The 14,719-nt window shown below is 37.2% G+C and overlaps 1 protein-coding gene across 10 annotated transcripts in view; it reads right to left on the reverse strand.

Annotated features, from left to right (window-relative positions):
• Window positions 1-14,719, reverse strand: part of TMEM116 (transmembrane protein 116) — a 116,633-nt gene that overhangs the window by 80,689 nt on the left and 21,225 nt on the right. For 9 of the 10 annotated variants that reach the window (XM_071221872.1, XM_071221873.1, XM_071221875.1 and 6 more), the window contains exons 5-8: window positions 6,583-6,687; window positions 2,655-2,704; window positions 1,362-1,445; window positions 879-1,017 (exon numbers count right to left, since the gene is read on the reverse strand). In XM_071221872.1, coding sequence (XP_071077973.1) covers window positions 879-1,017; window positions 1,362-1,445; window positions 2,655-2,704; window positions 6,583-6,687 — 378 coding nt within the window. The remainder of the gene's footprint in view (window positions 1-878; window positions 1,018-1,361; window positions 1,446-2,654; window positions 2,705-6,582; window positions 6,688-14,719) is intronic. The other variant, XM_024567194.2, reaches the window with a different exon arrangement.

The following is a 14,719-nucleotide window of genomic DNA, read 5'->3' on the forward strand; positions in this document are numbered from 1 at the left end:
TGAATGTCCTTTGAAGCCTGGCTTATTCTAAAGAAGCAAACAGGAATCCCTAGGGTACCAGGCTACCTGTCTCTCTTGTCAATCAGTTCTAAATATAAGCCATCAGAGCCATTTCAATATAAAATAATCACTGTGCACTCTTTACAAAGTTGCTGATTTGAGCTACACTATCTCCATAACTTATATTTGAATTGTCAAAGGAAATTGTCCACAATATATTTGGTTCAGGTATGGTAGGTGTGCTAGGAAACAAAACATATTTGTGGGATAAATTTGGTGTGCAGGTAGGTAGTTTGTAATCCCTGAACTAGGATGTGAAGAGAGGAGAAAAAGATACTGAAAAATAGATATGGTAAATAAGAAGGCATATTTGCTTGCTTACTGATTTTGTACCAGGCAGTTATATTTAATAACTGCCTGAGCCACTTAGCAGCTTAACATCAGTTAGACATGACATAAATGCAAATTATAGGTAATAAAGAATTGAGAAAGGAAAACTCCTTCATTATTTGGAAAATTAAACCAAAGCTCATGTCCTATGTTCCAGAGTGCCATTCTACATAAAGGATATACTTGACACATGCTAGTTTTCTGCTCTGATCCTTCATGGGGGTCCACAAGAACATATATTACTAGTTCCAGAATGAGGATCATTCCCACAGAATGAATACAGGCTCATTTTCCCACTTATCATTTGATCTTGGGAAGCCCAAAAGACTGAAGTAGTAATTAAATTGTCAGTATCTCCTAGCCACTTTCTTAATTCTAGGACTATAGAAAGCAACTCTCGACCTCATCTTTCCCACACCTTGGAAGTACTACTCCATCCCTCCCTATTCCCGCTTCTTTCCATAAAGGCAGGAAAGGTGGCACCATACCACGATGATGAAGAGGCTGAGTAGAAAGCTGCCCAGGAAAATGGTGAGCCCATAAAAATAAAGTGTGCTACAGACTGATGTGTTGGCAGAAGGCAGGAGCTCAGCCATGGCTGATGGTGATGAGTGCATCAGGATACACCTAGGAAGAGAATCAATGGACAAGAGTACTGCTATAGATATAAAACTAGAGAGCTACCTATCAGGGCAACAGAAGTTCATGAGTATGCAATTTTGCTTATCATTTTGCTAAACCTTGTCCATAACAATTTGTTCCTTCTCATAGACACATTCTCTTCTAGCAATTTTGTGTTATATTTCCACTTACGTATTTTGAGCCTTGACTACATGTTATTTCATAGCCCGTTTTGAATATGAGCACCTTGGCCAAGAAAGTACGTAGAAAGTCTTCTTCCATCTCTATTTATAGAAAAGAATAGGCGTTGACTGACTACCATAAAAATGATAGATTTGGTCCTCACTCACCTGTGGCTCTGGCTAAAGTTGCGAAAACACTCACTGACATTGCCCAAACAGAATACAGGTATCATCAATAGTAGAGGTATCAGGCTGGGAGGAAAAAAAAAAGACTTATCACCCTAATATTCAGACTTTTTCATGCCCTTTTCCATTTGCAAAATATTATCCTTTTCTTCTCCCATCTCCATCACCCTACCACTCTCCACTAATGCACATACGCATTTAATTTCTCCAAGAAAAAATACCTCAAAAACCTTAAATATACCTTCTTTTCCAATTTCTGTGGAAGTGAAATGAGGAATGCATTTTTTTTGTGAGGATACACTTTATACTTAAGGTAATGGACCCTAACAAAGTTTCATAGAGAGTCTCTGGGAGCCCTGGCTTGTGTGGCTCAGTGGATTGAGCACCAGCCTGTGAACTAGAAGTTCACAGGTTTGATTCCCAGTCAGGGCACATGCCTGGGTTGCTGGCAAGGCCCAAGGTGGGGGCATATAACCAATTGATGTTTCTTTCCCTCCCTTCTCCTCTCTCTAAAAATAAATAGATAAAATCTTTAAAGAAAAAAGAGTCTCTGAGAGTTGTGTGGTCAGATAAAAATCCAAGTGGGTCAAAATGGAGGAAAAAAAATTAACAAGGAGCTCTATACTCGCTCAGTCTGTTTCACTTTCCATGATGACCAGAAATAACTTCATTCTCATAAACCCCTTCCTGGGAACTTTTCCAAAGTATACCTTTAAGATTTTATTTATTTATGTTTCAGGTTGGTGCTCAATCCACTAAGCCACACCAGCCAGGGCTCCAAAGTATACCTTTAAATAACCAATAACTTATCCAGAGGGAAAGATCCAAGAGTAAAAGTTACAAAATCTAAAACCAACTCTGTAGTGACCACTTAAATGAGATACAGACTCTTTCTGGGCTTAATAATTTAAAGAGCCTCACCCAATGTCATGAAGTTCATGAGATCTTGAAAGCCACCTATTACAACTTTTATGATAATTGAAAAGGAATTAGAAGTCCAAAGACTTAAAGAGACATATTTGAAGGTCGCAAGGAGTCGATAGCAGAATTAAGGCTAAAACCCAAATCTGTATCTTCAAACTGTTTGCCTATCCTATCTGAGAAAATGGAACCAAAGATTACATATTTGTTGCTTCCCACTCAGTAAGGTTCCGTGAGGATCTGGGCATGACAGACTCAATGGAAATAAAGGACAATGTTCTCCTACTTGTTCCCACCTAGACCCCAGAATAATGACAGTCCACACCTTGGCAGGAAAGAAAGCAAAAATCTTACCTTGACAAAATGATGGCTATCTGACCAACTTGGCAAGTATTATCTATAACCTACGAAAAGAATAAATGTGAGTAATGTCTTAGGATACTGCCAATATTATAGTAAACTTCAGGTCATAATTTACCACCTGACAGAACAAAAATTCTCAGGATTCAGCTTGCTTCAGTTAAGCAATACTTGCTATAAAGTCCAATGAGATAGCATTGGAAATAAGAGAATTTTATGTGTATTATTATATTACAAAAAAGACAACAGCTACAAAGAGAACCTGCAGGAAGTAGCTTAACATGAGATTTGGATACCAGAACAAATTCTCTTAAAAAGAAAGGCAAATGTAAAATCACACAGTGTCCCATGTTCTAATAATAGTTCAATTTTCTTTTATGTCCAAGGAGGTGTGGGCTTTTCCCTCGGTAGGGGTGGAGTGAAAGTCTATGTATGAGACGACCAGCAGAGAGCAGAATAAGCCAGGGTTTGTGTAATAAGGGCAGAGTTAAGTAAACCCTTTGGATTATAAGCCCTTCAAGACTTACTAGATTCTAGAAGAAAGAATATTAAAAAAAATCTCCAGTTGTGTTAGACACTGTAAAACAAACAACAGAAGAATGGTCCCTACCCATTAGGAATTTATGGTGAAAAATTTTGAACAGAACACCTTAAAGAGATAATAGAATAGAAAGCAAGCGTTTTTTCTATTTTAAGGTAGAGATCATATCAAATGGCATTGTTAGGGATCAATAAGCATTAAGTGAGAAATTAATCAATAATTAGAGATGGGTAATTGATTTGCCTTAAGAACTTTGAATCAAGAATAGCAAATGATTTCAAGTTGGATAGCTAGTGCTGACTTTAGGTAAAATAGGAAATAACAAAAATTAGTCTTTGGTGACTTCTATCCACGTTCCTTCTTCTCTTTGTTTTCTACCCTCTGTCCATTAGGTGGATATCCGTGTTTCACTCTTGTTCTTACCTGTAATCAGTGAATCTCTGATAAAAAGCTTACTGATAAAAGTTTAGGGCAGAAGTCTTACTTCTGTTGTTTAAAAGAGAACTCAAAAATTAAAAAAAAAATTCAAGGCTCCTGGTATAAACTATAATGACAGAATAATAGGCAGTGGGGTTAAGGTTTTGGCCAGAGTTTATCTTCTTGGAACTAGTGTCAGAGCACGTGTTACATAAAGAAAAGTATATTTGTATGAATATAAAGCAGAATACTATATATGACAGTTAATCTCATGTCTCTCTCTTCCTTTTCTTCAAAAATTAGTTTGTTCTCCTGCCAGGAGCCCAAGCCTAAAAAAATAATGTTCTCTTATGTTGTCCGCATCCCTGGCGTCTGGTCTCATTGTGGCAACTTTTTTAAGGAATAACTGTGGCAGAATAACCTCTCCCAAATTCTAGTCAGTCTCTTAGCTTGTGAGTGAATGAATGAATTAGAAACTTGAACTACTACCCCTAAAACACTGCTGAACTTTTTAAACATTCATCTGCCTGAAGGGAGGAAAATTAATTTCTTTGAATTACCTTCCAGCTCTAGGATTCTAGGATTACATAGACAAACATATAAAAAGATACACAGCTATGGGCCTGGGTCATTTCTAAATTATAGGGAGTCAAGAGATTATACAAATTTAAAATATAGAAGAGTAAATATATGTGTTGACTCCACAGATGTAAACAAGAGAAAAGGGTGCCAGAATATAGCCCTGTGCTTTTCAATACAATGTAATTAAGATTAAACAAAATTTAAATTCAGTTCCTCAATCACACTAGCCACATTTAAAGTGCTCAATGAGAATACATAAAACATTGGATCACTGCAAACAGTTCTACTGAGTGCTTATATAGACTGCAAAGTCTTGTCCAGGATGCTGCATAAGAGGTCTCTTCAGGTTATTTTTCCCAATGATTTCCCCACCACCCTTTCTCCTTACAGTAAAAAGAGAAAAGTTTTAAGAGCATTCTATGTCTTCTAGCTTCTCCAACAGTGTGTATCTAGAACAAGGCTAGAAAAGCAATTCTCTTAAGAAGAAAATAATATATTTTTGAGTCAGTCAGTCAGATTGTGATTTTAGTATCCTAGCATTTTAGAGTTAGAAGGGACATTAAAAATCACACAGATCAACACATTATTTTATGATGAAAACAGAGGCCCAAGAAAGGGAGATGATATGCCTAAGATCATAAAGGAGATCAGTAACAGAACTGGATCTAGAAGACAGATTTCCTGATTCACCTTCAAATGCTCTTTTCATGATGCTATAGTACTATGTATTTATTCAAGAAACATTAAGTTTCATCATGTGCATGACAGTATACCACTTGCATTTGTCCTAGAACTGATCTGCAGGCTCTAGAGAAAGATACATTGAGAGGCGTTTGCGATTCATTTACTCCATGGTGCCCTTAAGAAACATCCCCTTCAAAAAACCACAACAAAATGAATACTGTAAAAATAAGAAGACTGGAATATTTAGTCAAATATATATAATAATATTTAAATATATAATGACATTTAAATAAATGAAAATTGCTAGCATCATAAAAATGTCTTCTGCTAAGATCACATAATGAAACTGTAATTGAATAACAATAAAAAATTTTAAAAAATTATACCAAAAAAAAATCACATAATGATATAAGTCAGAAATAAGAAACAAAGTGTACTATACAATGGAATACTATTCAGCAGTAAGAAGGAATGGTTTACTTATACAATGCTACAATGGATATACTTCAAAAGCATTACGCTAAGTGAAATAAAACAGACAGTAGAGATTATATATTACATGATTCCATCTATAGAAAATGTCCAGAAAAGGAAAATCTAGAGAGACAGAAAGTAAGATTAGTGGTTGCTTAGTATAGAGGGCTGGAAGGGGATTAACAGTAAATGGGTATAAAAGATTTTATTTGGGTGAAAAAATATTCTGAAACTGTTTTATGACAATGACTATACAATCTAAGTTTAGTTTTAATTTTTTAATTGAATTTATTGAATGGGGTAGCATTGTTAGTAAAGTTATGCAGGTTGCAGAGGTACAATTCTATAATATACCATCTGTATATTGTACTGTGTGTTCACCACCCGAAGTCAAGTCTCCTTCCATCACCATTTATCCCTCCTTTACCCTCTCTTACATCCCCCCACCCCACTTTCTCTCCGGTAATCACCATACTGTTGTCTGACTATGAGGGGTTTTTTTCTTATGATAAGTTTTCTTGATAAGAAAACTTTCCTTTCACTTCTTGATAAGTTTACTTTAAAAATCATTGAATTGTATACTTAAAGTGAATTGTGTAATATGTAAAATACGTGTACACAAAAAGAGTCCAGGTGTACTGACTTAGTGTTCTCCTTTCTTGCATAATTATAATGTTAAATAGTACCTGAAACTCTTTGTGAACCAAAGAAGGAACGACAACTAACTGCTCCCTGGGTTAATCTTGTTTTCTGATTTCCACACATTAATTCCTCTGCCCTTCTGTGAATTAGTATCTGTTGCCCACCATACTGAAGAAATACAACAGAGCAGAACAAACCCTCTCCCTTTCCAATACCTGTAGTTCAGATCCCAGGTTACCTAACTGAACACTTTCCCAGACTCTTCACCAAGATCTTTTTCATTAGCAACAATGACGGACTGGCACAGAGCCAAGGAGGATTATTTCCTTTACTGAATACAACCCAGCAGGAATGGCAGCACTGTACACAATGTTTCCTATAATCTAATGAAGTCCTTTTTTCTTCCTGTGGCTTGAGAGAAGAGGAAATCATGTCAACAGAAACTCAGTGAGAACGTGGTTTTTCTTTTATTAACCTCCATGAATTCACCTAGACAGTGCTGAGTGCTTATACCGTTTATCAAGGACGTGTGGGTTTGTTTCAGCATACTCTTCTTAACTATTAGCTCTGAATAACACTTACCAGGGAAAATGTACTCTGTCCACTCTGGGTGTGTTTCATCCTTAGCTCTTTGTACAGATACCAGATGTAATTGACGGTGTAGAGAAATGAGGAAATGTAGAATATCTAGGTGAAAATCAAAACATCCCATCATAACTGCCCCACTCTGACTTCCTTTGATATATTCCATTATCCCCTATTATAGGAATCCTACCTACTGTTGTTATTAGCAACTTACCATCTGTATCCACACCACATAAAAAATGGAAATTTTACCCAGGCCTACCTAAAACATGTCTCAGCTTCCTTATTTTATCTTTTTAGCTGTTCAGAGGAACCACAGCATTATCCAACTCCTCTCACCTAACCTCTCCACTTTTATAAAGATACCATAGAATCTTTTTCTATTTTATTTTCTTAATTGAAAATGCCATATGGATTTCCATTTCTATTTTTTGTTAAATTTATTGGGGTGACACTGGTTAATAATATTATATAGGTTTTGAGTTCCGATCAAGATGGAGGCGTAGGTAGAAACCCTTCCCTTCCTCGCACAACTAAAAGGAGGATAACAACCAATCTAAGATCAATAAACCACCAGAAGTGCCAGAAAAATCAAACTGCATGGAACTCTGACAACCAAGGAATTAAAACAAAAAATCAACCAGAACATCCAGACTGGTAAGAACCCCCGGTGAGGTGGTGGACTGCATGGGTGGGGCGGGCTGAAGGTGGAACTGAGACTCAGAGCTGGCTGTGGACTACAGCAGTTGCCGCGATGGGAGAAACTCCCAGTTTCACATGAGAGAGTACTTGGAAAGTGGGCTAGAGTCGAACAGGTGAGCTGCATTGTTCCCTCTCTGGCCCCTCCCCCACAGGCAACGCCACAGTTGCAGCAAAGAGGGTTGCCCTGCCTGGGGGAATACCTAAGGCCCCACCCCCTTACAAATTAACAGGTGTGCCAAGATAAAAAAAAAATATGGCCCAAATGAAAGAACAGAGCAAAACTTCAGAAAGAGAGCTAAGAGATGAGGAGATAGCCAACCTACCTGATGAAGAATCTAAAGCCCTAGTAATCTAAATGCTCACAGAATTGATTAAGCTTGGTCACAAAATGAAAAAACAAATGAAAGGTACCCAAAATGAAATAAAGCAAAACATTCAGGGAACTAACAGTGACAGGAAGGAAACCAGGACTCAAAGCAATGATTTGGAACAAAAGGGAAAAATAAACATCCAACTGGAACAGAATGAAGAAACAAGAATTCCAAAAAGTGAAGAGAGATTTACGAATCTCTGGGACAACCTGAAACGTTCCAACATCCGAATTATAGGGGTGCCAGAAGGAGAAGAACAAGAGCAAGAAATTGAAAACTTATTTGAACAAATGATGAAGGAAAACTTCCCCAATCTGGCAAAGGAAATAGACTTCCAGGAAGTCCAGGAAGCTCAGAGAGTCCCAAAGAAGTTAGACCCAAAGAGGAACACACCAAGGCACATCATCATTAAGTTACCCAAGATTAAAGATAAGGAGAGAATCTTAAAAGCAGCAAGAGAAAAGGAGACAGTTACCTACAAAGGAGTTCCCCTCAGACTATCAGCTGATTTCTCAAAAGAAACCTTAAAGGCAAGAAGGGGATGGAAAGAAGTATTTGAAGTCATGAAAGGCAAGGACCTACCTCCAAGATTACTCCATCCAGAAAAGCTTTCATTTAGAATGGAAGGGCAGATAAAGTGCTTCCCAGGTAAGGTCAAGTTAAAGGAGTTCATCATCACAAAGCCATTATTACAAGAAATGTTAAGAGGACTTATCTAAGAAAAGGAAGATCAGAAATATGAACAATAAAATGACAACAAACTCACAACTATTAACAAATGAACCTAAAAAAAGAAAGAAAAACAATGAAAACAAAAACTAAGCAAACAGCTAGAACAGGAACAGAATCAGAGAAATGGACATCACATGGAGGGTTTTCAGTGGGGAGGAGGAGGGGAGGAATAGCGGGGGAAAGGTACAGAGAAGAAGCAGCATAATTGGTAGGCATTAAATAGACAGGGAGAGGTAAAAAAAAATGGTATAGGAAACACAGAACTCAAAGAACTATGTACAACCCATGGATATGAACTAAGGTGGGTGGGTGATGCTGGAGGGTTGGGGGTGCAGGGCGGAGGGGGGATAAAGAGGGAAAAATTGGGAAAACTGTAGTAATATAGGTTTCAATTGTACATCTCTATGATACATGATCTGTATATTGCATTGTGTTCTCACCACCAAAAGTTAGATCATTTTCTGTCACCATATATTTGACCTCTTTTACCATCTACTGCCCACCCCATCCCCTTCCCTCTGGTAACCATCATATTGTTGTCTGTGTCTCTGAGTTTGTGTTTGTTTTTCTTGTTTGTTCATTTGTTGATTTCAGTTTTAAATGAGCAAAGGACCTGAACAGACACTTCTCCCAAGAATACATACAAATGACCAACAGATATATGAAAAAATACTCAACTTCCCTAGCTATTAGGGAAATGCAAATCAAAACTCTAATGAGATACCACCTCACACCTGTTAGAACAGCTGTTACCAACAAGATAAGTAATAACAAGTATTGGAGAGGTTGTGGAGAAAAAGGAACCCTCATTTACTGCTGATGGGAATGTAAACTGGTACAGCCACTATGGAAAACAACATGGAGGTTCCTCAAAAAATTAAGAACAGAGTTACCATGTGACCCAGCAACCCTTCTGCTGGGTATCTACCTTAAAAATTTGAAAGCATTTATTTGCAAAGACATATGCTCCCCTACGTTTCTTGCAGCATTATTCACAGTGGCTGGGTGGAAGGATTTCTACTTCCAATAATGTTAGCCTGGGCTATTCAAAAGGTTGGTTCAAACCAACCTTTCCATTCAAAAGAGCTAAGCATGCTAGATGCTATTGGCGCTTTCTATTTATCACTGATTTTTAGTAATTTGCTTATGATGTGCCTTGGTGTGTTTTCTCTTTCTCTTTCTTTCTTTCTCTCATATAATAAAATGTAATTGTTTTTATTGTTTATAAATTTATTTTAGTTTTTCAATTACAGTTGACATTCAATATTATATTAGTTTCAGGTGTACAGCATAGTGGTTATCTGCATGTTTCTTTTGCTTGTTTTATTAAGCTTCATGTATATGATGGTTTATATTTTCAACAAATTTGGAAAAATTCTGGTTATTATTTATTCAAACATTTATCAAGTAACTTTGAGTTCCTTTATCCAACATTTGAAACAAATGATGGTTTATAGAAGGAAGTAATGGCCCATAAGTTACATGTCCCTCCAACATTGAAAGTGAAATTTGATACATGATTTGATTCTCTTGTCTTCCCCTCTCCTCTTGCCACTAAAAGGGAATGGCCATTCTATGATGAAGAAACAGAAGTCTTAAGAAGCAATAGGTAATTTCATTTAAGCCCAGTAGAGGGAACCAGGATGTCATTATACTCATATCTGGTCGTTCTTCTACCCTCACAGTAGACACATATATAACATCCTAACTTTGGCCCTTCTTACAGTTTTCAGATTTTAAAATGTGTTCAAGCCTGAAATATATTGTTGTTAATAACCCTGACCATTGTGATTAATGTTAACATTCTTCAATAACAAACAGAAGTGACTAATTCTAAATTTATCATCTAAACTACTTTATATTCTGTTGAGAAACTCAAGAGTAATCAACTCTATCATCTTTATTCTCCTAAAATCCCAGTGAGGCAAATAGTTACTGAATGACTACCATTTATAAAAAAGAATCTAAGCTTGCCTCTCCTATAATAGGAAAGACAAACAAGAACCTTCTATTCAATCTTATATTTGTATAACACTTTATAACTTTAAAAGTACTTTTACATATAGGCTGACATTTTATCCTATTTTTGTGATACGAAAACCAAGTCTATAACTGAATTTGTTTTTTTCAATTATATTTTATTCATTATGCTATTACAGTTGTCCCAATTTCCTCCCTTTGCCCCCTCGACACAGCACCCCCCCCACTCCCTCAGGCAATCCCTACACCATTGTTCACGTCCAGGGGTCATGCAAGTTCTTTGGCTTCTCCATTTCCTAATTGTATTTTATATCCCTACAGCTATTCTGTAACTACTTATTTGTACTTCTTAATCCCCTCACCTCTTCAACCACTCCCTTACACACCATCCCTCATCTGTCAACAAATAAAATGTTCTCCATATCCATGATTCTGTCTCTGTTCTTCTTGTTTGCTTAGTTTGTTTTTTATATTCAATTGTTGATAGATATGCATTTGTTGTCATTTTATTGTTCATAGTTTTGATCTTCTTTTTCTTCAATAAGTTCCTTTAACATTTCATATAATAATGGTTTGGTGATGATGAACTCCTTTACTTTTTTCTTGTCTGGGAAGCTCTTTATTTGCCCTTAGATTCTAAATGTTATCTTTGCAGGGTACAGGGATCTTGACTGTAGGTCCCTACTTTTCATGACTTGGAGTACTTCTTGCCAATCTCTTCAAGCCTGTAAGGTTTCTTTTGAGAAATCAGCTGACAGTCTTACGGGAACTCCCCTGTAGGTAACTAACTTCTTTTCCCTTGCTGCTTTTAAGATTCTCTCTTTATCTTTAACCTTTGACATTTTAATTATGATGTGTCTTGGAGTGGGCCTATTTGCATCCATCTTATTTGTGACTCTCCGTGCTTCCTATACTTGCACGACTATTTCCTTCACCAAATTAGGGAAGTTTTTTTTTCATTATGTTTTCAAACACAATTTCAATTTCTTGCTCTTTCTCTTCTTCTGGCACCTCTATGATGCAAATGTTGGAATGCTTGAAGTTGTCCCATAGGCTGCTTACACTGCCACCTTTTTTTTTCATTATTATGTTTTCTTCTTGTTGTTCTACATGGTTGTTTTTTGCTTCCTTATATTCCAAATCATTGATTTGATTCTCAGCTTTATCCACTCTACCGTTGCTTCCCTGTAAATTGTTCTTTATTTCAATTAGTGTATCCTTCACTTCTGAATAGCTCTTTTTTATGCTGTTGAGGTCCTCATTAGTTCCTTGAGCATCCTTATAACCAATGTTTTGAACTCTGTATCTGATAAATTGCTTATCTCCTGTGGGGGTTGAGGTGGCAGAAGAAACTCCCAGCCTCACAGGAGAGTTCGTTGCAGAGACCCACAGGGTCCTAGAACATACACAAACCCACCCACCCAGGAATCAGCACCAGAAGGACTCAATTTGCTTGTTGGTAGTGAAGGAAGTGGCTTTGCTTGTTGGAAAGCCACCGAGAGTTGAGCAAGCAGCATTGTGTCCTCTCGGACCCCTCCCTGGGGACCCCAGACAGGGCCACAATGCAGTGATGTGGGTTGCCCCTGATTTGGCGAATACCTAAGGCTCTGCCCTTTACTATGTAACAGGCATGCCAAGATAAAAAAAAAAATATGACCAAAATGGAAGAGCAGATCAAAGCTCCGGAAAAAAATACAACTAAGCAACGAAGAGACAGCCAACCTATCAGATGCAGAGTTCTAAACACTGGTAATCAGGATGCTCACAGAATTGGCTGAGTATGGTCACAAGATAGAGGGAAAAGTGAAGGCTGTGCAAAGTGAAATAAAGGAAAATGTACAGGGAACCAACAGTGATGGGAAGGAAACCAGGACTCAAATCAATGGTTTGGATCAGAAGGAAGAAATAAACATTCAACCAGAACAGAATGAAGAAACAAGGATTCCAAAAAATGAGGAGAGGCCTAGGAATCTCCAGGACAACTTTAAATGTTCCAACATCCGAGTCATAGAAGTACCAGAAGGAGAAGAGGAAGAGCAAGACACTGAAAACTTATCTGAAAACATAATGAAGGAGAACTTCTCCAATCTGGCAAAGGAAATAGACTTCCAGGAAGTCCAGGAAACTCAGAGAGTCCCAAAGAAGTTGGACCCAAGGAAGCACACACCAAGGCATATCATAATTACATTACCCAAGATTAAAGATAAGGAGAGAGTCTTAAAAGCAGCAAGAGAAAAGGATACAGTTACCTACAAAGGAGTTACCATCAGACTATCAGCTGATTTCTTAAATGAAGCCTTAAAGGTAAGAAGCAGATGGAGAGAAGTATTCAAAGTCATGAAAGGTAAGGACCTACATCCAAGATTACTCTCTCCAGCAAAGCTATCATTTAGAATGGAAGGACAGATAAAGTGCCTTCCAGATAAGGTCAAGTTAAAGGAGTTCATCATCACAAATCCATTATTATATGAAATGTTAAAGGGACTTATCTGAGAAAAAGAAGAAGATCAAAAATAAGAACAGTGAAACGACAATAAACTCACAACTATCAACAACCAAACCTAAAATAACAAAAATGAACTAAGCAAACAACTAGAACAGGAACAGATTCACAGAAATAGAGATCACATGGAGGGTTATCAGTGAGGAGAGGGGGGGAGAATGGGAGAAAAGATACAGGGAATAAGAAACATAAATGGTAGGTACAAAACGGACAGGAGGATGTTGAGAATAGTATGGGAAATGGAGAAAACAAAGAACTTACATATATGACCCATGGGCATGAACTAAGGGGGGGAATGCTGGTGGGAGGGGGTACAGGGCTGAAGGACATAAAGGGGAGGAAAAATGGGACAACTGTAATAGTATAATCAATAAAATATATTTTTAAAAATTGTCTTCAAAAGATGGCAGCTGAAGCTTATCATAGAAAATAGAGATCGAGTACAATCAAGTACAAAAATACTCTCAGGTGAGTTTTTTTAAACAAATTCTTCCCTCTATGTCAACAGAACCTACTTTCTGAGCAACAAAAAAATAATATAAGAGAGCTTCACTCTAAAGTAGATTCTAAATGTCCCAAAATACTCAGAGTGATAGGTAAAGCTATTCCTATTACATGGACCCAGGGTACAAAAATTTTGTTGTTGTTGTTGCTGTTAAAAGTACTTACTCCTAACAAAGGGGATTGGTCATGATACAAATCTGTTCTGTCACAGATCTCACATGGTGCCATGGCAATAATCAGATGTTGGTTAGTATATCATGGCTAAAAGAGTAAAAGCTAGCCCAAGGGTGCTAGAATCAGAAATCTACCCCAAATATAAAGGCCTAGTGCCTCTAAGCATGGGATTAAATTCAGGGAAACCCGCTATCAATTAGTAAAAGCTTCTTTGAATTCATACTATATTTAAAACATTTAGAAGACCCTAAAATCACAATAATAATATGTTATATGAACCCCCAACCACTGTAAGATTTAGACCTTGGAATTAGGCAGGCTAAGTTGAAGAGGTCAGAGAGGCAGTGAGAATACATTAACAAGAAAAGATAGTGAAATCCAATTCTAGGTGAGAGATTATTTTTAATAGACCCTACTTTCTATTGCTGTGTATATTCAGGAAGTAATGGATCAGTAAGTATGTGGAGGTAATGAAAGGTCTGTAGGTAAATCTGTTCTTCAGGAAATAGGCAGAGAATCCTATTTTACCTTCAAAAATAATCACGATAACAATAATTTACATTAAGGGCAAGCATTTTGCATCTGTTATCTAATTTAATCTTTTTTTTTTTAATATATTTATTGATTATGCTATTACAGTTGTCCCATTTCCCCCCCCACTCCACTCCATCCTGCCCACCCCCCTCCCTCCCACATTCCCCCCCCATAGTTCATGTCCATGGGTCATACTTATAAGTTCTTTGGCTTCTACATTTCCTACACTATTTTTACCCTCCCCCTGTCTATTTTCCACCTATCATCTATGCTACTTATTCTCTGTACCTTTACCTCCCTCTCCCCCTCCCACTCCCTTATTGACAACCCTCATGTTCTAGTTGTTTGCCTAGTTTGCTCTCGTTTTTGTTTTATGTGTGGTCGTTAATAACTGTGAGTTTGCTGTCATTTTTACTGTTCCTATTTTTGATCTTTTTCTTAGGTAACTCCCTTTAACATTTCATATAATAAGGGCTTGGTGATGATGAGCCTCTTCAACTTGACCTTATCTGAGAAGCACTTTATCCTCCCTTCCATTCTAAATGATAGCTTTGCTGGATACAGTAATCTTGAACGTAGGTCCTTGCGTTTAATCTTGGGTAATGTAATTATGATGTGTCTTGTTGTGTTCCTC

The sequence above is a fragment of the Desmodus rotundus genome, chromosome 7 (genome assembly GCF_022682495.2).
Source record: "Desmodus rotundus isolate HL8 chromosome 7, HLdesRot8A.1, whole genome shotgun sequence".
Taxonomy (NCBI): Eukaryota; Metazoa; Chordata; class Mammalia; order Chiroptera; family Phyllostomidae; genus Desmodus; species Desmodus rotundus.